Below are 21763 nucleotides of genomic sequence, written 5' to 3'. Positions count from 1 at the left end.
TGTATATCTCTTCGCGTCTCTATATCAACATTCAGTTATTGAAATGACGCCTGTATCCCCATTAAAATCTCACACCCTTTTTTCCGTAAGTCCTAGAAGGCATCGCAGTCAGTGACACACATTCACCCCACTCCTCCTTTTGCTGAGTCGTCTTCTTCATCAAAGTCAGGTAGAAAGTGGAGGTGAGTGAGCACGTGCGTCTGAAGGAGAGCCGCCCCTGACGTGAAAAGATTAAACATCACCTTAATGTGGCACACACACACACACTGTGACTGACTACTCTTGACACTTAACAGGACATGTTTGTGTGTTTAAACACTAATGATGATACACTTGTCACACAGCCAATGATTGACTATCAGTGTGTGTGTAGGTGTGTGTATGTGTGTCGACTACGGTCCACATGGGCATCTGTTGTACTCCACAGCTCACCTACACATACACTCCATTATCCCCTAGCAGGGTCGTTTGGGTTTTTCATCCTAGTCATAAACATAAAAGTTAAATGACTATGTACAGTGGAACCTCCAAAATGGAAGACAATCTGTTGTTGACTTCAAAAATGTTTTCATATCCGTGTCATTTCTTCGCCGGTGCACATGTATCGAACAATTTCCTTTCATCAAAACGCCTGGGCAGCCTGTTTTTCTGAAGAGCAGATGGCTCTGACAACACACGCATCATCATCATCATTATCATTAATCTGTTTTACACACACATGTATGCACGTCTCGGCACAAGGAGCACAAAGTGTAGAAAGTGATGATGAGAAACCATTTGTGAATAGTATTTGAGGATAGGCATGAAAAAATGGGTTCCTAACCCACTTGCTGGGTAACTGTGGATTTTAAGCAGATTGGGTTACTTATATATACCCAATACAGGGTTAATTATTTTTGACCCAGCAAGTTGGGTTGGAAATTGGATTTAGGCAAGCTGAAAAGAGCTGAACCCTGGCCAGCATTTTTGGCACGGACTTATATATGACTGAACTGTCAATAGGACCCTGACAGCTTTTACATTTCCACTTTTACTGACATTTTTGTTGTTGTTGAAAACAGTTATCAGTGCCTATTTTATGCTAGGCCTTGCAAAAAGCCAACGTCACTTTTTGCATGGACCATTCATAAAACATTATCTCAATATCTTGAATAATGACTCACAGAGTTTATGTTTACATTTCGCAGTGGTACACGTGGTTGTCATACACGGTGGCATTTTCTCCGTCGAGGCAGAAAATAACATGAAAGCTAAGTTATGAGGAATTGGGGAGTGGCAACGTAATATGGTCGCTGGTGGCTTCACTTATCCCGGACACACTCAACAGCTGCTAAGCGTAAGCAGACGAGCAGATGCAGTTTGTGAAAATTTGCTTTTAATTTGATTCAGTACATGGCCAGGCAATTGAGGAATCTCTCCTCCATTCACACGTCATACCTTAGCATTTCGTACTTTTATGTATTTTTTTTATATTGTTCCGCGTTGCACAATAACCCGGAAAAGTAAATTTGCGACAACCAATCAGAGACGCGAAAGCTTCACCTACCCGGAAACGGAGTACCACGACTTAAAAATGCCGGGAAACTACTTTCGCCGACGCTGATGTTGATGTCGTTTAACAACATTGAATTTTCGAAAATTTCAACACATATTTTGTGTACTTAAAAGCGAAGCAGCCATGGATGAATATGACGAAATGTTTGGGATTGAGGATGACTTCGAGGAGCAGTTTGCCGACGAACTGGATGCGTTGGCTGAGTTGGAAAGTGAGGACATAAACAAGGCTTGTATGCTGTCAAGCAGTGCCGAAGAATCTTTTTATTTGACGGTGAAAGATTAGCTACCATTTATTCTTTCGGTTTCATGTATCGTCATTGTGTAGATTTTCTCTAGGTCTTGTTGTCACCAGCTTGTTTGTACTTTTGCCTAAGTTATTTACCATTTTACACTTTTTCCATCTTGTTTCTTGTGTGCTAAGCTTTAACTTGCAATGTAGCAGTGTTTGAACTTTTAAATTGATGGAATATGGTGTTCATCAGTTGGGAAATGATGTGGTTATTATATAATTGCAGTAAAAATAAATTAACCCTAATATATTTATGTATTAAAAATATTTTTTGGGGAAAAAATCCATGCCATTTTATGATGGGTACATTTTTCTAGGGCTCAACAGTATTTGGACACCAGCTTAGGCTAATGTGTTTATTGTAGTTGATACATGCATATCATTGCATTATCTAATTATGTCGAATATACCTCACGGGATCAATAATATACCAGTTTATCTGTCTGACGGGTTAGTTAGCTTCATAAATGGAGCTTTGTTGTGATAATTATTTTTTTGTATTTTCAGAGGAATCCTCCAAGCCTGCAAAGCGTCCGAGGCGGTGTTCAAATGATGAATCCAAAAACATAGCTGACCAGCAGGTGTCTGTTCAGCAAATCAGTGAGTTATCTTTATGTGTAATATTGTGTTTGAGTTGAACTTGCTACATTTGCACCATGACCTTTCTCTTTTTCTTTTCTGTTCTCCCCCCCCCCCCCCCCCACAAGCTCCAACTGCAAAGCGTCACAAGCAGGACACAGGTGTGGTGAAGAAATTATTTACCTCTGTGCAGTGTGATGACATTACACCACCGTCTTCTCCAGAACACTTTGAAGCACCTCACACAGTCAGGTATCGAGAATTGGGCAGCAAATATTTGAGTTTTATTTTATTTTTTATTTTTTTTATAAATCTGAAAAATGAATCCATATATATATTTTCTATAGAAGTTTTCTTCCTTATTAGGGTCTTTGGTGAGCTGGAGACTATTTTGAGTGTGTTCAATTCAATATATATTTTAAAAATTTTCATGTTAAATATTGCAGGCATTGAAACAGCAATTTTAGCGACCCAAAAGGCTAACACTATTTAAAAGTAATCGAGACTATGCAGTATAGCAGTAACTTAGTACATACAGTATTATCACTACATTAAATAAGAAAACTAGTGGCCCCTCCTCCATAATAATGATACTTGTTAATCATTATTCAAACACTGTATTGAGAAATAGCAATTAAGGATCAAAAGTAAACAGGTTTTTTCCTTCCAGGTCTTCCTCAGCTGCTGCTCTGGATATCAGCGGATTTGAAACAATAGTAGAGTCTCCCAGGCGGCCTGCTGCCGTGGCAACACAGTCATGCGTGCTGAGAAGACCCCCACTAGAAGGCGACTACGTCACCGTCACAGACTCTTCGGGGAGTCGTGTCTACCTTCGCCAGAAGGACACCGAAGCAGAGAAGGTGGACTGCATTATGAATGAAGCAGGAATGCAAAATATAAATCATAGATGATTAACTTCATCTTAGTAAACGAAGCACTTTGTGTGTAGGTGGCAGACTTCAGAATGGTACCCGACTCTTGGGGTTCTTTGGGGCTACTTGCTGTGCCAGTGGGTGTTTTGAGAGAGCAAGAGGAAGACCGAGTGAGTAGATTAACCCTTGATTGTGCCAGATACAAAAGTACTCACACTAGTAGTAGTACAGACATTTGTGTAAAAAACAACAAAAAAGACTGGTAAAAGTATAAGTAGCAATTGTAAAAGTAAAAATGTAGTCTGAAATAATGGATCTTCTCTGGGCACAATTAACCCCCCTTTTAATTTGCGTAGTGCTCATACTGACAACAACACAAATTACATGAATAGCATAGAGCATTTTGCTATGACAAATGCATGAATCCCTGAACAACGCAGAAGGAAAAAACTTATTTTAATATTATCTCATTCACTGCCATTGACGGTTATAGACGTCCAAAAATCATTTTAACTATTTCTATTAGTTTAACATTTTTTTTTTAGTATGAAAACCTAGATTTTTTTATTGCACATTTAGAACAGATATAAAATTTGTGATTAATCGTGAGTTAACTATTGAAGTCATGTGATTAATTACGAGTAAAAAAATGTAATCGCCCGACGGCCCAAATTTTTAATAATCATCTCGTCAGGCGATTCATATTTTTAATTGTAATTAATCGCATGTCTTCACTAGTTAACTCACGATTAATCAAACATTTTATATCTGTTCTAAATGTGCATTTTCATACTCTTGTTAACAAAAGTGGAAAAAAAATGTTAAACTAATAGAAATAGTTCAAATGAATTTTTGACGTTTATAGCCGTCAATGGCAGTGAATGAGTTAAGCTTATGTAAATCAATTTTCCTTTTAAACTGCAGCGCCACCAGCAGCTTGTAGAAGAGACGCAGCTACTGGCCAGGTATTTCATCACCTTGTTTTTTTTTTCACACTAGCATTTCATTTGAAAGCTGCATTGTATTATTTTTCAGGAATGTAAATGACAACTTGGTTGAGCCTGAAATTAGAGAGGAGGACGATCCGGAAGACTCTGAGGGTCGAAGCTTTCGACTCTGGGTTGATAGATTTTCTCCCCGCCACTACACCGAGCTGCTCAGTGATGACGTACGACACATCCATGTCATACTCTCACACCTCCATTCTACAGTATATATAAAAGTGACATTATGTTGCTGTTTTTTTTTTTTTTTTAGTTTACCAACCGTTGTCTGCTGAAGTGGCTGAAGCTGTGGGACACGGTGGTTTTTGGAAAAGAGAGAGTGTCTCGCCCGGCGCGGCCCGACAGACAAGCCCCCATTCAAACGTCATTCAAGTCCAATCAAGCCAATCAGAATCCAAATCGCTTCAAGAGCAAGATGGAGATGACTGAGGAGATACTAGAGGCCGAACTGGACATGTACAAACGGCCTAAATTTAAGGTAAGCGCTTGTCGTTGAACAAGTTGTTGAGTTGCTACTTTAAAGGGGAAGTCAACCTTAAACATTTCTTCACAATAATATGTTTTATGTGACCTCTCTAGGCTAACCATTCAGATTTGTGGAATATGAGTTATGAAGCAAAATCCAGCCATTTTTAGCCATCTCAGGGGGGCGGCCATTTTGCCACTTGCCGTCGACTGAAAATGACATCACAGTTGCTCAGGACTCAGGCGACGACCAATCACAGCTCACCTGTTTTCTGAAGCTGAGCTGTTATTGGTCGTTACCTGAGACCTGAGCAACTGTGACGTCATTTTAACTCGACGCAAGTGATAAAATGGCCGCCTTCTGATTTTGGTAAAAACTACTGGATTTTGCTGCTTAACTCATATTCCACTAACGCAATATTTACCAGAATACCGTATTTTTTTTACAAAAAATTTTTGGGGGTTGACTTCTCCTTTAAAGAGGACAGTAAAGAAAACCATTACAGCAACGGCATTTCATTTCAATCAATTTTAATTCAGAACCAATTCTATTCACATTACTATTCATTAATGCCAATAACTGATTTTTTTCACTTTCTCTAACCCAGGTGGCGTTATTGTCCGGTCCCCCAGGTTTGGGGAAGACAACCTTGGCTCACGTTATTGCAAAGCATGCTGGCTACAATGTAGTGGAAATCAACGCCAGGTTAGAGAAGCAAACAGTTAGTGACAATGCTTATATTTCGAGCAATCGTCCTGTGCTGACTTTGTTGTGGTTGTGCAGTGACGATCGCAGTGCAGAGGTGTTCCAGAAACGCATTGACACAGCTACGCAGATGAAATCCGTTCTAGGAGCCAGCGAGAGGCCAAATTGCCTCATTATTGATGAAATTGACGGCGCCCCGGCGGTACGTATCTGGCTAAGCCCATAAATATTGTTCAACAAATATCTCTCTGACAGTGTGAATGAAAATGGAGCCTTATATTGACTCTAATTTCTACTTTGTGTAGCATGCACAACACTTACTGCCCATACAGATGTTTAACTTAACTCATTCACTGCCATAAATTCATTAAAAAAAAAAGATTATTAAAAATTAGGGGCGACAGGCGATTCAATTTTTTTATTGTAATTAAACGCATGACTTCACTAGTTAACTCACGATTAATCACAAAATTTATATCTGTTCTAAATGTACAATAAAAAAAAATATAGGTTTTCATACTCTTGTTAGCAAAAGTGAAAAAAATGTTAAACTAATAGAAATAGTTAAAATGAATTTTTGACGTTTATAGCCGTCAATGGCAATGAATGAATTTAAAAAAAAAAAAGAAAGAAAGAAAACATTATAAAAAATTTGGGGCGTCAGGGGATTTAAAATTTGTAATCATAATTAATTGCATGACTTCACTAGTTAACTCACAATTAATCACACATTTTATAGCTGTTCTAAATGTATAATAAAAAAAATTCTAGGATTTCATATTCTTGTTAACAAAAGTGGAAAAAAATGTTAAACTAATAGAAATAGTTCAAATGAATTTTTGACGTTTATAGCCGTCAATGGCAATGAATGAATTTAAAAAAAAAAAAAAGAAAGAAAGAAAACATTATAAAAAATTTGGGGCGTCAGGGGATTTAAAATTTGTAATCATAATTAATTGCATGACTTCACTAGTTAACTCACAATTAATCACACATTTTATAGCTGTTCTAAATGTATAATAAAAAAAATTCTAGGATTTCATACTCTTGTTAACAAAAGTGGAAAAAAATGTTAAACTAATAGAAATAGTTCAAATGAATTTTTGACGTTTATAGCCGTCAATGGCAATGAATGAATTTAAAAAAAAAAAAAAGAAAGAAAGAAAACATTATAAAAAATTTGGGGCGTCAGGGGATTTAAAATTTGTAATCATAATTAATTGCATGACTTCACTAGTTAACTCACAATTAATCACACATTTTATAGCTGTTCTAAATGTATAATAAAAAAAATTCTAGGATTTCATACTCTTGTTAACAAAAGTGGAAAAAAATGTTAAACTAATAGAAATAGTTCAAATGAATTTTTGACGTCTATAGCCGTCAATGGCAGTGAATGAGTTAACCAAGAACATACTATTTTCCTCTTCAGCGCTAAGACAAAGAACAAGTCAATTTCCCCAAAACATTTTGGTCATATTTTGTTTTTCTGCACAGGCTGCCATCAACATTCTGTTAGCGACCCTGAACAGGAAAGACGGAAATTGTGGCGAGGCCGGCTCCGATTCAACAAAGAAAAGAAAAAAGAAGGAACACATTCTCCTGCGACCTATCATCTGCATCTGTAACGACCTGTAAGAAAAATCGACTCTTAAATGTTTAAACAGCAGCATGAAGCAAGAAGCTTGTTTTTATATATTTTTTTCATTTCTTGTTTTTCATTTTGTCAGTTACGTTCCCGCTCTCAGACCGCTGAGGCAGCAGGCTTTCCTTCTGGCTTTCCCCCAGACTCAGCCCTCCCGTCTAACTCAGAGACTGGCAGAGGTACACGCCATACGCACACATCAAGTAACTGAATGCATAAAACCACTTCCACATTGCTTGGTTTGCAGATCTCTCTCCGACAAGGGATGAAGGCAGACACGGGTACGTTGACGTTACTTTGTGAGAAAACAGATAACGACATCAGATCTTGCATCAACACACTCCAGGTAAGAATATATTTATGTTAAACATCTCATTGTTGAGTTCTGCATGCCGCAAGCAGCGGTTTAGCAGATGGTGAACAATTCTTCCAAAAAGAGGCCGTGTGTTTGTTTCAAGCTGTTTATTGCCACTTAAAGTTTAGGTTTCCTGTAAACTAAACATGAAATGTACACAATGGCATATCATGTATTTAACCTAACCACATAACTTTTCTTTACAAAATGTCTGCTAGCTTAATGCTAACGCACCGCAAAACGCAAAAAGACAGGTGAACAAAACTAGAATCGATGTTTTCTTGTAATTAGTCCAGCATATGATGTTAAAAGGGGCTTCTTCTTTTGGATTTTATGTTGTAATCTACTGCCCCCTGTTGGCCAAGGAGCAGTACAGTGCTGATTAAATGATCATAATACATCATTATTTACAATTAATTTAATTATGTTTGGCCATTTAAAGTTCAATACTATAGAGTGCTATTTTTTTTAATTTTTTGTTTTTTGGCTGGCTGGGAAGGATTAATGACAATTAATGACAAGCGTGCTCAGGAAACAAATTCAACTCGTAAGTCAAGGCACCGCTGTATTTTTTATTTTTTTGCAGTTCCTTTTCGGCCGAGGCCACAAGCAGCTCAACACCAGGATCATCCAGTGTGTGTCTGTGGGCCAGAAGGACCAGAACAAAGGATTGTTCTATCTGTGGCAAGAGATCTTCCAGTTGCCACGCACTAAACGGTACAGTAGCTCCATCTCAAGCCACGTCGGCAACAAGTATGAATTATTTGTTTGAGAAAAATTTATTTCTTATTTTGTTGCGCACAGAATTGACCAAATAAATCTGTCAAAGGAGTGTTTCAAGTTTTTTTTATATAAGAACCAAATCTATTTGTTTGGTACATTCAAAACTATAGTCATTGAAATTTTTTAATACTTAAATATTGTTGCAACATTTATTTTAAATTCTAATAATATTGATCCCATATTGCCAACTTGGCCCTAATAGCTTTATTTAGTGAAGACAAAATCTGAAATGTCCTTAAAGCTTTACATTAGGCTACCTGTATAAATTCATTTTTTTTATTAAAATATATGCGGCTTGAAAAACGTAGAATTAAAATTGAACAAAATTAACTCATTCACTGCCATTGACGACTATAGACGTAAAAAATTCATGTGAACTATTTCTATTAGTTTAACTTTTTTTTTCATTACATTTTTTATGAAAAATATTTTTTTATTGTACATTTATAACATATATAAAATTATCATGAGATTAATTACGATTAAATGCCCCTTATTTTTAATATATATATTTTTAAATTAGGCCCTTCAGGCGATTAAAATTTTTGATCGTAATTAAACAGGACTTCACTAGTTAACTAACGATTAATCACAAATTTTATATATTTTTTTTCCTAGGTTTTCATACTCTTGTTAGCAAAAGTGGAAAAAAATGTGAAACTAATAGAAATAGTTCAAATGAATTTTTGATCAATGGCAGTGAATGAGTTAAAAGGCCTTAAATCTGATCCCCTGTATGGCTCTTAATCTGAATTTATTTTCCTACCTGACACTCGCCAAATTGCAATCTCATAGACTTTAAAAATATATATACTGTATATATTTCTTTAGTAAACGTATTGGTGAGCGATTCGAGGAAGTCCCTGGCTCAGGAGGCGGCAGTCAGAGGTTCCAGCACATTCTTGACTTGGCCTCATCTAGTGGAGAATATGAAAAAGTTTCTCAGGTAATAAACGTGCCACAAAAGAATGCATTTTGAGCACCAGTAGCATCCTGATGACATCATCCCCCTTCCCTCAGGGTTTGTACGACAACTACCTGTCCATGAGAGTGCGGGATCCCAACCTGCAGAATGTGTGCGACGCTCTGGACTGGATGGTCTTTTCTGACCGGCTCAACCAAGTCATCATGCACGGGCAGAACTTCACCCTCATGAAGTACCTGCCCTTCCTGTCCGTCGCTTGTCACTTCCTGTTCGCGCACCCGCACGTGCCGCGGATCAGCTACCCACACAGCCACCAGGAGGTGAATCTCAATTGATTGACAGATTATGAAATGTGGAAGATTACTTCAATAATTCAAAAACGTAGCTTTTACTATGATCAAAAAACAGTTGAATATTTTCGACATTCCTGTTTCTCCTTTTTTATTTTTTTTATAATTTTATTTTTTTCTGGAGGGCTCAGTATTGTTCATTCGGTAATTTTACCGATTTGACATGTCATCATCATTGCTCTCTTTTTTTTTTTTGTGTGTGTGTGTTTTTTTTGTATGTGGGTGAATATGTAACATTTCTGTTTCTCCTGATGACCTCGGCCTGAATGATACTCTCGTTAACTGTCTTTTATTTATGTTAGACGACAAAACAGAATGTTTTAGTTATTGGTCCTGAAACTCACAAAACTTAGCATTGGGAAGTCACATGACCGAACCCATAAATATATATATTTTTTATTTAAATCATTTTAAAGATTGTAGGGTGTCCTTGAGTGTCTAGATAGGCGCCTCTAAATATAATGCATTATTTTTATTATTTAAGAGGTGAGTCGTCAAGTTTGTCATTCGAGCCCGAGCGCAATGATGTCAATTTCAGGTGATAGCAGAGGCGAAATGAAATTGATAATGGATGGATTTTTCTGGTTTATTCTTCAATATCCCACGTTGAATATATTATTTTAAAGCAAACAATGCATCACGTGGCTTACTGTGCTGCCCTCTGCAGGCGACCTCTCACCTCCAGAACAGCAGGAACGCTCTGTCCACCATGTTGTCCGACATCCCGGCCAGCATCAGGACCAGGATCAGCCATCTTAACCTCGCCATGGACTTTCTCACGCTGCTCCTTGATATCATCTGTCCCAGATTGCGCCCCGTCCGTACATACCTGAAGCTCCCCAAAGTCGTTCCCTGTGACAAATATGGATGAATAAAATCCTACATTTCTTCCAGGTCAACCCGCAGCTGTTCAGTCGCAGAGAAAAGGAGCAGATGTGCGAGCTGATCGACACCATGTTGGCGTACAACCTCTCGTACCGGCAGGACCGCACGCCAGAGGGGCAGTACACGTACTTACTGGAGCCGTGAGTACACAATCGGGGTTATAATAGTTCGGATTTGTCATTTTAGATTTTTTATTAGATTTTTTTGTTTTTTTAAATTCAGTTGGTCTCTACAAAAACTGGGGTTGTCAAAATTTGTGTGTTTATTTTGAGTTCATTTAAAGTTCCCTTAACGCCACAAATTTTTTAAACGCGCGATTAATTACCTCCCCTTACTTGAAAAATAATAATAAATAATAGAATTGGGGGAACTCCAGTCACAAAGCAGTAGACACATCCCTCGTCAAAATTTAGCCGTATTAAATTCAATAATAATGCATATACTTGTGGAGACGGGGGTGAAGTTGTATTTTAGAATTTAAAAAATTTGCAGAATTTCACAAGTTACTTCATGTTAAAGATTAGATAGCTCTTAATATGAAAATAATTGACACTGAGCTGTTACCGTCTTACAAATGCAATTTTGCCATCTAGTGGCAGAAAATTGACAAAACACAAATCAATATCACACTCGTTTTCTACAGTACAGTACATCTGTTTAATTTTAACTAAATTTTATGAATTATGAAATGACTGCATCAATGACTAAAAGAGTTAATTAGTTGTTTTTTTCCACTTTTATGTTAACAAGTGTGAAAAATTAGAAAAAAAATATCGTACATTTTATTGTAAATTTAGAAAAGATAAAAAATGTGTGATTAATTGTGAGTTCATTATTGAACTCCTGCGATTAATTACGATTAAAAAAACAAAAACAGAAAAAAATCATGACTCAACCATAAGAAAGGCGCTGGATAAAAATGTCATCCATGGTGACCCAAAAAAACATTTTTTGAGAAACATCTTGATGAGTGCCAAGAATTTTAGATAAATATTCTGTGGACTGACTAAAATGGAGCTTTTTGGAATTTACGTGGCTCGTTACATCTGGTGTAAAAATAACAGCTTCTAAGCAAAAGATCATCATACTAACAAGTCAAACATGGTGGTGGTATTGTGATGATCTGGGGCTGCTTTGTGCCTTCAGGACCTGGACGGTTTGCTTCAGCTAATGGAACAATAAATTCTGCCGTCTACCAGAACTTCCTGCAATGTCGGGCTGTCAATTTGTGCCTTCAAGCTCAAGCGCTTTCACTTTAAGCAGCAGGACATGTGAAAACATGCAATAAATAGCACACCATTATAGAGATTGCGGTGGTGATATTTATAGGCTATAAGCAGGGGAGCAGTGAGGTTGTTTGGCGGGGGGGGGGGGGGCGGAGATGCAGATCAGTGTTAAGAGGATTATCGTTTTAGAGAATGATTAAATCCACGTTTGATTTGAGATGTTCTGTATAAATCTCTGAAAAGTGGAAGCTTATTTCTGCCCTGAAGATTGTGTGTAGTTGTTCACACAACCTGCGCACGTCTCTGCAGACGTGTGGAGGAGGTGGCCAAGTTCTCGGGCCTGCCGACGCGCCGCCAGTTGACCTATCAGGCCAAACAAACCATCAGCAGAGAGATGGAGCAGGAGAAGATGAGGAGGGCCGAGCAGCTGATGTTACAGAGGAACCCCGCAGTGGTGACATTTTTTATTAATTTTTTGTTAATTGTTAGAGCCAGACCGATATTTTTATTTATATTTTTTATTTTTTATTTTTTATTTATATATATATTATTTTTTATTATTATTATTATTATTTATTTTTTTTAATTTTTTTTAAAGGCTGAAGCCAATTCCGATATTTGTCCGAATAAAATACTACAGGGCTCCAGACTGCCCTTAAATACTCACATTTTCCCCACAAAATGGATCTATTTTGGCGAAGATCTTTGAATGTCACGTTAAAGTGTTAATGTGCCTTAATTACTATTTATACTCACTTGTCATTACTTACTTAGCATACATCTTTTTTGTGCGCTTTGTTACGCAGAAAGGGGCGGAGAAGACGAGTGCTGCTCCCAAACCAAGCAGGAACCATCATCAGAGGTTGGAGAACATCGTCAAACAGACCACAGTGGAGCCCAGGGTGAGACCCTTGGCACTTGAGATTTATTTTTATTTTTATTTTTTTTGATTTATTATTATTTTTTTTTTTACCAATAATTATTACAGTAAATAAAATACAAAGAACCCCAAATTAAAATAAATACTAAACTGACAATGAAAAAACAATATGGGCGTGTATGCAAGTATAAGGTTTCATTATTATGAGTTAAGCATTTTTATTTTATCGTTGTTTTTATATCATTAATGATAACTAAAATACAAAATACCCCATAAACTAAATAAAAAATACTAGCCTCATACCACTGATTGAAAAATCTAAACTTTTATATCATTTTTTTTTTTTATCATAGACATTATGTCTTCTGTTTTTATGATAATAATAAATAAAATAAAATACATAATAATCAATTATATATGTATGCATAAGAAAACATTCCTCTCAGAATGCTAATGTATCCCATTACATTTACTGTCAGTGTGTATTTATTTTTGGCTTATTCTTTTGTCTGTCGAAGTAGTTAAGTGTAGTTTTTACTACCTGTAGATGGTGCGTGTTGGGAACATCGCCGACATCTTAAATAGAAATGAGGACAATAAGAAATCACTGGGATTTAGTCCCGCGTGGCGAAACCGTTAAATTAGGCTAATGAGAACATGAAGATGTACTGACCTCGATTTAGGACATTTCTGACTTTTGACTGCGTTCTTCGTTTTAAAACTTCTAGTATGCTTTGACTGCGGCCTCGCGTCAATACTACCACCAACCGTTTTCACCCAAAAAAATGTTTGTTTGTTTTTTGAATTGCAAGCTCCCCCTTGAACTTTTCTCTGCTTTTTGCATCCTAACAGCAAGCGATGGACTTTTTCGGCCGCCCTGTTGCACCCAAACAGACCACAGCACCGTCATCTTCAGACACAGGTACCAAAAATGTGTTTCCACCGAAGGTTCGTTTGCAATTAAATCCTCATCTGGCGTTTGTATTTTCTGCTATGGGGTTGTGTAGGTCTTTACTATATTTACTATAGTCCAGCCGCCTTGCCTCAAATAAGCACCTCTATTTACCTGTCTCTCTCTACCTACCTGTCTCTTTCCCCCTCTGCCTGTCTTTGTCGCTCTCTCTCTGCCTGTCTTTCTCTCTCTCCCTCTACCTTTCTCTCTACCTCTACCTGGCTCTGTTGCTCTCTCTCTACCTGCCTCTCTCTCTCTCTCTCTCTCTACCTGGCTCTTTCGCTCTCTCTCTGCCTGTCTCTCTCTCTACCTGTCTCTCTACCACTGCCTGTCTTTCTCGCTCTCCCTCTACCTGGCTCTGTTGCTCTCTCTCTACCTGCCTCTCTCTCTCTCTAACTCTACCTGGCTCTTTCGCCCTCGCTCTGCCTGTCTCTCTACCTCTGCCTGTCTCTGTCGCACTCTCTCTGCCTGTCTTTCTCGTTCTCCCTCTACCTTTCTCTCTACCTCTACCTGGCTCTGTTGCTCTCTCTCTACCTGCCTCTCTCTCTCTCTAACTCTACCTGGCTCTTTCGCCCTCGCTCTGCCTGTCTCTCTACCTCTGCCTGTCTCTGTCGCACACTCTCTGCCTGTCTTTCTCGCTCTCCCTCTACCTTTCTCTCTACCTCTACCTGGCTCTGTTGCTCTCTCTCTACCTGCCTCTCTCTCTCTCTCTCTCTCTCTGGCTCTTTCGCTCTCTCTCTGCCTGTCTCTCTCTCTACCTCTGCCTGTCTTTCTCGCTTTCTCTCTACCTCTACCTGGCTCTGTTGCTCTCTCTCTACCTGCCTCTCGCTCTCTCTCTCTCTAACTCTACCTGGCTCTTTCGCTCTCTCTCTGCCTGTCTCTCTCTCTCTACCTCTGCCTGTCTTTCTCGCTCTCCCTCTACCTTTCTCTCTACCTCTACCTGGCTCTCTCTCTCTCTCTCTCTAACTCTACCTGGCTCTTTCGCTCTTTCTCTGCCTGTCTCTCTACCTCTGCCTGTCTCTGTCGCGCTCTCTCTCTGCCTGTCTTTCTCGTTCTCCCTCTACCTTTCTCGCTACCTCTACCTGGCTCTGTTGCTCTCTCTCTACCTGCCTCTCTCTCTCTCTAACTCTACCTGGCTCTTTCGCCCTCGCTCTGCCTGTCTCTCTACCTCTGCCTGTCTCTGTCGCACTCTCTCTGCCTGTCTTTCTCGCTCTCCCTCTACCTTTCTCTCTACCTCTACCTGGCTCTGTTGCTCTCTCTCTACCTGCCTCTCTCTCTCTCTAACTCTACCTGGCTCTTTCGCCCTCGCTCTGCCTGTCTCTCTACCTCTGCCTGTCTCTGTCGCACTCTCTCTGCCTGTCTTTCTCGCTCTCCCTCTACCTTTCTCTCTACCTCTACCTGGCTCTGTTGCTCTCTCTCTACCTGCCTCTCTCTCTCTCTCTCTCTCTACCTGGCTCTTTCGCTCTCTCTCTGCCTGTCTCTCTCTCTACCTGTCTCTCTACCACTGCCTGTCTTTCTCGCTCTCCCTCTACCTGGCTCTGTTGCTCTCTCTCTACCTGCCTCTCTCTCTCTCTAACTCTACCTGGCTCTTTCGCCCTCGCTCTGCCTGTCTCTCTACCTCTGCCTGTCTCTGTCGCACTCTCTCTGCCTGTCTTTCTCGTTCTCCCTCTACCTTTCTCTCTACCTCTACCTGGCTCTGTTGCTCTCTCTCTACCTGCCTCTCTCTCTCTCTAACTCTACCTGGCTCTTTCGCCCTCGCTCTGCCTGTCTCTCTACCTCTGCCTGTCTCTGTCGCACACTCTCTGCCTGTCTTTCTCGCTCTCCCTCTACCTTTCTCTCTACCTCTACCTGGCTCTGTTGCTCTCTCTCTACCTGCCTCTCTCTCTCTCTCTCTCTCTCTGGCTCTTTCGCTCTCTCTCTGCCTGTCTCTCTCTCTACCTCTGCCTGTCTTTCTCGCTTTCTCTCTACCTCTACCTGGCTCTGTTGCTCTCTCTCTACCTGCCTCTCGCTCTCTCTCTCTCTAACTCTACCTGGCTCTTTCGCTCTCTCTCTGCCTGTCTCTCTCTCTCTACCTCTGCCTGTCTTTCTCGCTCTCCCTCTACCTTTCTCTCTACCTCTACCTGGCTCTCTCTCTCTCTCTCTCTAACTCTACCTGGCTCTTTCGCTCTTTCTCTGCCTGTCTCTCTACCTCTGCCTGTCTCTGTCGCGCTCTCTCTCTGCCTGTCTTTCTCGTTCTCCCTCTACCTTTCTCGCTACCTCTACCTGGCTCTGTTGCTCTCTCTCTACCTGCCTCTCTCTCTCTCTAACTCTACCTGGCTCTTTCGCCCTCGCTCTGCCTGTCTCTCTACCTCTGCCTGTCTCTGTCGCACTCTCTCTGCCTGTCTTTCTCGCTCTCCCTCTACCTTTCTCTCTACCTCTACCTGGCTCTGTTGCTCTCTCTCTACCTGCCTCTCTCTCTCTCTAACTCTACCTGGCTCTTTCGCCCTCGCTCTGCCTGTCTCTCTACCTCTGCCTGTCTCTGTCGCACTCTCTCTGCCTGTCTTTCTCGCTCTCCCTCTACCTTTCTCTCTACCTCTACCTGGCTCTGTTGCTCTCTCTCTACCTGCCTCTCTCTCTCTCTCTCTCTGGCTCTTTCGCTCTCTCTCTGCCTGTCTCTCTCTCTACCTCTGCCTGTCTTTCTCGCTTTCTCTCTACCTCTACCTGGCTCTGTTGCTCTCTCTCTACCTGCCTCTCGCTCTCTCTCTCTCTAACTCTACCTGGCTCTTTCGCTCTCTCTCTGCCTGTCTCTCTCTCTCTACCTCTGCCTGTCTTTCTCGCTCTCCCTCTACCTTTCTCTCTACCTCTACCTGGCTCTCTCTCTCTCTCTCTCTAACTCTACCTGGCTCTTTCGCTCTTTCTCTGCCTGTCTCTCTACCTCTGCCTGTCTCTGTCGCGCTCTCTCTCTGCCTGTCTTTCTCGCTCTCCCTCTACCTCCCTCTCTCTCTCTAACTCTACCTGGCTCTATCGCTCTCTCTCTCTCTCTCTACCTGTCTCTCTACCTCTGCCTGGCTCTGTCGCGCTCTCACTGCCTGTCTTTCTCGCTCTCCCTCTACCTCTTTCTCTCTCTCTCTACCTGTCTCTGTTGCTCTTTCTCTCTCTGCCCGGTTCTGTCGCTCTACGTCTCTCTCTCTCTATGTCTGCCTGTCTCTACCTCTACCTGTCTCGCTGTCTACCTCTACTTGTCTCTACCTCCCTCTCACAGGCCAGAAGAGCGCCGTGCTGGCCATGGGGAAGGCTGTGGGCAACAGCGACGTGTGGTTCCGCTTCAACGAGGGCATGTCTAACGCCGTGCGACGGAACGTTTACATCCGGGAACTACTTTAGCAACCCCCCCCGCCCGCCTCCCAATCACCACCAAAAACACAGAAGTATGCCACCAGTTTGGATCTGTTAAATTCTAAACAGTCTTTATTTTTGAATGTGTAAAGAGCCAATAAAAACAAACATCTAAAAAGCTACTCGGCGCTGCGCACACACACACACACACACACACACACACACAGCAGTCTTAAAATAAGGGCATTCAAAGAATCCAAATAAATAAATAGTCAGAGTGTAGTGTGTGTGCGTGTGCGTGTGTGTATGTCTTTAGCGCAGCATGACTAAGTGAGTGCACATTATTCGTGGTGCATCCGTGCATTGACTGTGTGGAGATCTATTTTTTTTCCTTTTTTTTTTTTTTTTTAATGGAAGTGCGATCATCAGAGGATCACACACTTCCCCTTCTCTACCCAGGGATTGGCTCTCATCAGCTCAGGGTTCAGGAAGGGATCCTCGCACACGCAACTCTCGATCCACTTCACCAACCTGAAGAAAAAACAAAACTCTTATCGAAAATCTGAACCCTAGACATGATCTATATATAGATTTAACATGCAAATTCGTAACCGTGATATGTGTAAAAGTGCTTTGGCGCCATCTTTTGGCATCTCTATGCAATTACAATCTTCAACTATGTTTTTTTTTTTTTAATATACTGTACTTCCTTTGGTATAATCAGATTTCAGCCTCAGTAGAATCGGTATTTTTTGCTGATTAAAATATAATTTGATGGTATTAAGAGGTGGATTTAGTCCACACATTATCATTTTGTGCACTCAAATCTATTTTGTGGCCATAATATAAAAACAATTCCCCAAGGCGCTCTATGTAAAATATATGCATGTTGTTTGTACTCACTCAGTGACTGTGATGGAAGACTTCTCCCTGTTGATGGCCAGTTGATACTGAAGAGATTCCACTTCCCTCCGCATCTGGGGAACGTCTAAGTCGTCCATAATCGATATTAGTGACGCTACCCCAACAACAAAATGGAAAGGCAGCGTTATTGAAGCTACTCTGGTGTTTTGACATCAATAGTCTTAAAATAGCTCCAGTCTTCAAGTGCTACTGATGTCTCTTTGTTTGAAGCAGAAAGACACAGTAGGGATCTGCGCAATCATTCCAGTGAGAACAATAACGTTTGTTTTTTTTTAATCAAAACTTGATTATTAGATTTTTTTTTTCTATTTTGAAATTAACAGATTTGTTTGTATTTGTTTATTTCAAAATGCTTATTTCTAGTTTTAGTATTATTTTTCATTTTATATATAAATTATTGAGATCTAAAAAAAAAAAAAAGGTCATAAATATTGTGTAATAAAGTAAACAGCAATTCCCAAAGGATTGTTTGACCATTCTCCTTCTGTATAGCCAAACAGTAATACCACATTTCAAATAAAACCTGAAAGCTCATGAATGAACTTAATTCACAAAGATTAAAACGAAAATTTTCCCAATAAATATAGCTAGTTTTAAAAATGTAAAATGTACCTTTGTCGGAGTATTAAATTGATCACAACTGGACTGCTCTTGGAAAATGGTAGTTTTTTTGTAGCAAAAGTTCAATTGTATAGCATAGTTTTAGTTATTTCGGAAAAAAAAAATCTTGATTATTTTGTTAGTTTAGTTTTAGTTATTCCAATTGTTTTTGTGAACTATAATAACCTCAGTGGTTGGATGCACCCCCAGTGCCCCCCCTGGTTCAGCCGCCTTAAACAGCCCATACTCGGTCATCATCAACCAATGAATGTTTTGGGAGTACCGAAGAATCTCATATTTTGTGCCCCACCCTGCCGGCATGCGCTTATGAAGCCGGAAGAGGCCGAGACACCACTTAGGAACCGTTGATGGCGGATCTCTGTCCCACCAACACATCCCCCCCCCCTCATCTGTTTAATGGATCTCGTGTAAGTAGGTCGACTCGCGTCCTCCATCAGCATCCGCCCCTCCGTGCGCCTGTCGCGGCTCCACCGAGACCCCCTCCGATGTACGCTGCCATCCCCCCCTCATTAATTAATAATCAGCACATCAAAACGCATAATTCTTGATCGCATTTGCTTAATGAAAGTGTCGCGGAATCGCGGGCTTAGCAGAAGGAAACCATTCGAGCATCGGGGCCTACCGGAAAGTCCGCCCGGTGATCAGCAGCTGATGGCGGGCGAAGGCGAAGCTGGACGGCGGGTAACGAGCTCTGACGTCGCTCCGGTAGTCTCGTCCCGGTTTAGCGAATGATGCGGTTGATGGTGAGGATGCGGCGTGAGGGTGTGTTGGGCACTCCCTTGCGTTTGCGACTGGATACAGAAGGACTGAAGGGGCGTGGTCGTCGCTTGCTTTGACTGGCAAAGCGTGCGCGCACCCGCATGCAAACGTGAGGCGCGCGCACGCAAATGAGGGCGATGAATCAGGTCATGTTTTGTCAATCGTTTGTGCGGTTTACTTTTAATGACAGGGGGACAAATGTACTAAAAAATCAGCAAGAAGTGCTGATGCAACTCATTTAAATGGGATAAAACTGGAATCAACAGTCGACCCCTCGCATATTCGCGGATTATTTTATTTTTTTGTTCTCGTGGTAAATGTCCGACGTAGCCTATATTAAATGTTTATCAGCGTTTTTTGGAAGATTTTTTTTTGTGATGGGTGGGGTTAATTTAAAATAAAAATCAGCCGATACATTTCAATGTCCGTCACTTTACGTGACAATAGCACAAGGATATCTACCCCCCCCCCCCCCCTCCCTCATCACTACAATGAAAACAAAAGGCAAGCAGACGTAGAATACTAACATACACATTTATTTGAAAATAAAATAACGGGGTCATATTTGCAGTGTAATCAGGTCCAGAAGGCACCTGGTGAAACTTCACTACTTAAGTTACTGATGCATTCAAGTGTAGCTTGGAAAACATTTATTTGGTTTGATGGCTGTTCTGTAAATGTGTGTATGGGAGTTAAATAAAATTTTGACCTGTTCTGCTATTTTAGGGATTTGTTTTTTGTTTCACTTCACACCTTCCTTCAGTACTTCAGAACATTCCACCCAATGCAAGGAAACTAATTCCAATATATATTTTTAAACCTTTATTTTTCCTTTGACAATAAACGTTTGTTTAAAAAAAAAAGTATACAAAATAAAGACCATACAATACTTGATTGTGTTGCTCACACTACATAAAACAAAACAAAAAAAAGAAAGACTAAGCAGTTTGAGTCCTGGCGCTGTTTTCTTCTTCAACATGAAGCAGTGTCCTGAAAACCTGGAAGAACGCTGAGACAAGGAGGAAAAAAAGAAATTAGCACCTTTATTTGAGCAGATGCTGTTGTATATCATCAAGTTCGGAAGCCTCAGTTTAAAAACTTAGAATCAAAAGCTGAAGTTCAGCTGTCATAGTAGGTGTCAGAAAAAATATTTGATTGGTCATCACCGGCTGATAGGAGGTCCGATGACAGTTGAATTACAAACTCACCAGTTCTATCAAGTGAAGCGCGTCCTCAACTTGGGCCAGTCCTTCTTAACTCGGGCCTTTGCAGGGTCTTATTACATGTAAGAAAATTAGGGGGGGAAATTAGGCAACTGAAAAATGCATTATATTTTTTAACAGTGCTAATGAAACCCCGGGATCAAAAGTAGAATCATAAATGATAAATGTCGTCAAAAGCTTATTTAAATCGATTTGCCATCATTGCCTGAAAAAAAAATATCACTACAGTTTATATTAAAGCCTCACCATGTTTTCATCGGACCAGACCCTCTTTGAGAGCTTTTCATCATGCTGTACTCTGTGTAAAAAGAGATAAATTAGATTTTCACAACAAAGAAATGAATTATTATTCAATTCATTTTTTTAACAGTTAAGAAGCCTCAGTTTGAAAAGGTAGAATCACAAGCTGTAGTTCAGCTGTCATAAGAGGTGTCAGAAATTAGTTTATCATCACCGGCTTGTTTGTATGAAAGGAGGGTCCTCGATTTACGACGCTACAGACATTCCGAAGTATGAACGGAATGCAGCACAAGGTAGAAACGACAAGTGACTACTGTACTTAAAGTTCATTTAATTGTTTTATGTATGTCTATAACCTAGAATAATTGTTTAAACCTTTTTTTTTTTAAATACTTAAGATTTTTGACTTGCGTATAGTTCGTTGTAAACCGAGGACCTTTTTAAAAAAAGAAAAAGTGGACTTACCCTGCGAGATGTCCTTACATCCTTTAATCGCTTTAATCACTTTTTCATCTGCTCCAACTGTAAAAAGAATTGGGGGGGGGGGCACTTTATTTAAAAATATATATATTCTGGTCAATTTAACTTACTGTTTAAAGTTAGGGCCCAGTGCTAGATGTATGTATGCCCCTCCATTTTTATAACACAGCAAAATCAAGTTTTAAATAAAAATGTTGAAACGATTTTAATTCAACTTTTCTTCCTCGCGCACATGGCAAGCCAGCACATGGTGTCGTGCTCAAACAAAAACTCACCTCAGCTACGTTCTTTTCTTTTCCTTTAGTGGTAAAACCTTGAAAAGTACAATAGGGAACATTTTTGGGCCGTTTTTTTCCCATGATTTGGTATAAAATAAAGTCGAAGAGAGGCACATGAATCCACTGCAACTTGCTCCGTCATCGCAGCAGGCAAAGAAAGGAAGAAGCGGAAACGGAAAGAGCAAAAGTCCCCACCGGAAGCGGAAGTCTCAACCGGAAGCGAAAGTCCCGCCTCTCTACTACTCCCGAGAATAAAACATAAAATACTGTATAACCATTAGCGGAGCCGCTTCTATAAATAAATACAATATATCTGTAAAAATATGGTTTATATATATATATATTTAAAAAAAAAAGTCTCCTGCACATTTCATCGTGACGATAAGGTGCAATTACACTTTAGTTAAAAAATTAAAAAACTCGTAATAAAATGTCAATCTCACTCACTGT

At 40.1% G+C, this 21763-nt stretch overlaps 2 protein-coding genes, 1 long non-coding RNA gene and 2 other non-coding genes across 5 annotated transcripts; 1 reads left to right on the top strand and 4 right to left on the bottom strand.

Moving 5' to 3' along the window:
- Window positions 1-1553: 1553 nt before the first annotated feature.
- chtf18 (CTF18, chromosome transmission fidelity factor 18 homolog (S. cerevisiae)) lies at window positions 1554-18177 on the top strand. Its single transcript, XM_077569930.1, has 22 exons — window positions 1554-1766; window positions 2354-2446; window positions 2554-2677; window positions 3096-3285; window positions 3375-3467; window positions 4222-4262; window positions 4333-4465; window positions 4555-4779; window positions 5375-5472; window positions 5551-5674; window positions 6970-7106; window positions 7203-7296; window positions 7365-7463; window positions 8059-8189; window positions 9087-9201; window positions 9276-9500; window positions 10198-10347; window positions 10425-10555; window positions 11951-12095; window positions 12448-12543; window positions 13374-13443; window positions 16715-18177. Exons 1-22 carry the CDS (start codon window positions 1679-1681, stop codon window positions 16834-16836), a joined length of 2724 nt encoding a protein of 907 aa, XP_077426056.1. The 5' UTR covers window positions 1554-1678; the 3' UTR covers window positions 16837-18177.
- LOC144054712 (guanine nucleotide-binding protein G(I)/G(S)/G(O) subunit gamma-13-like) lies at window positions 16899-19182 on the bottom strand. The gene is made up of 3 exons (XM_077569933.1): window positions 18956-19182; window positions 17692-17806; window positions 16899-17319 (listed from the first exon to the last, which is right to left on the bottom strand). Exons 2-3 carry the CDS (start codon window positions 17787-17789, stop codon window positions 17214-17216), a joined length of 204 nt encoding a protein of 67 aa, XP_077426059.1. The 5' UTR covers window positions 17790-17806; window positions 18956-19182; the 3' UTR covers window positions 16899-17213.
- Window positions 19183-19899: 717 nt separating this feature from the next.
- Window positions 19900-21491, bottom strand: LOC144054715 (uncharacterized). The gene is made up of 5 exons (XR_013294698.1): window positions 21311-21491; window positions 21021-21077; window positions 20562-20613; window positions 20301-20367; window positions 19900-20101 (listed from the first exon to the last, which is right to left on the bottom strand). It is a non-coding gene; the product is annotated as an uncharacterized LOC144054715 (long non-coding RNA).
- On the bottom strand, window positions 20174-20263 carry LOC144055842 (small nucleolar RNA SNORD60). Its single transcript, XR_013294944.1, has one exon. It is a non-coding gene; the product is annotated as a small nucleolar RNA SNORD60 (small nucleolar RNA).
- LOC144055848 (small nucleolar RNA SNORD60) lies at window positions 20691-20774 on the bottom strand. Its single transcript, XR_013294949.1, has one exon. It is a non-coding gene; the product is annotated as a small nucleolar RNA SNORD60 (small nucleolar RNA).
- Window positions 21492-21763: the final 272 nt, after the last annotated feature.

The sequence above is a fragment of the Vanacampus margaritifer genome, chromosome 7, assembly GCF_051991255.1.
Source record: "Vanacampus margaritifer isolate UIUO_Vmar chromosome 7, RoL_Vmar_1.0, whole genome shotgun sequence".
In the NCBI taxonomy this organism is placed as follows: Eukaryota; Metazoa; Chordata; class Actinopteri; order Syngnathiformes; family Syngnathidae; genus Vanacampus; species Vanacampus margaritifer.
The sequence above is the reverse complement of the archived record's forward strand: the minus strand, read 5'-3'. Positions and strand labels throughout refer to the sequence as shown.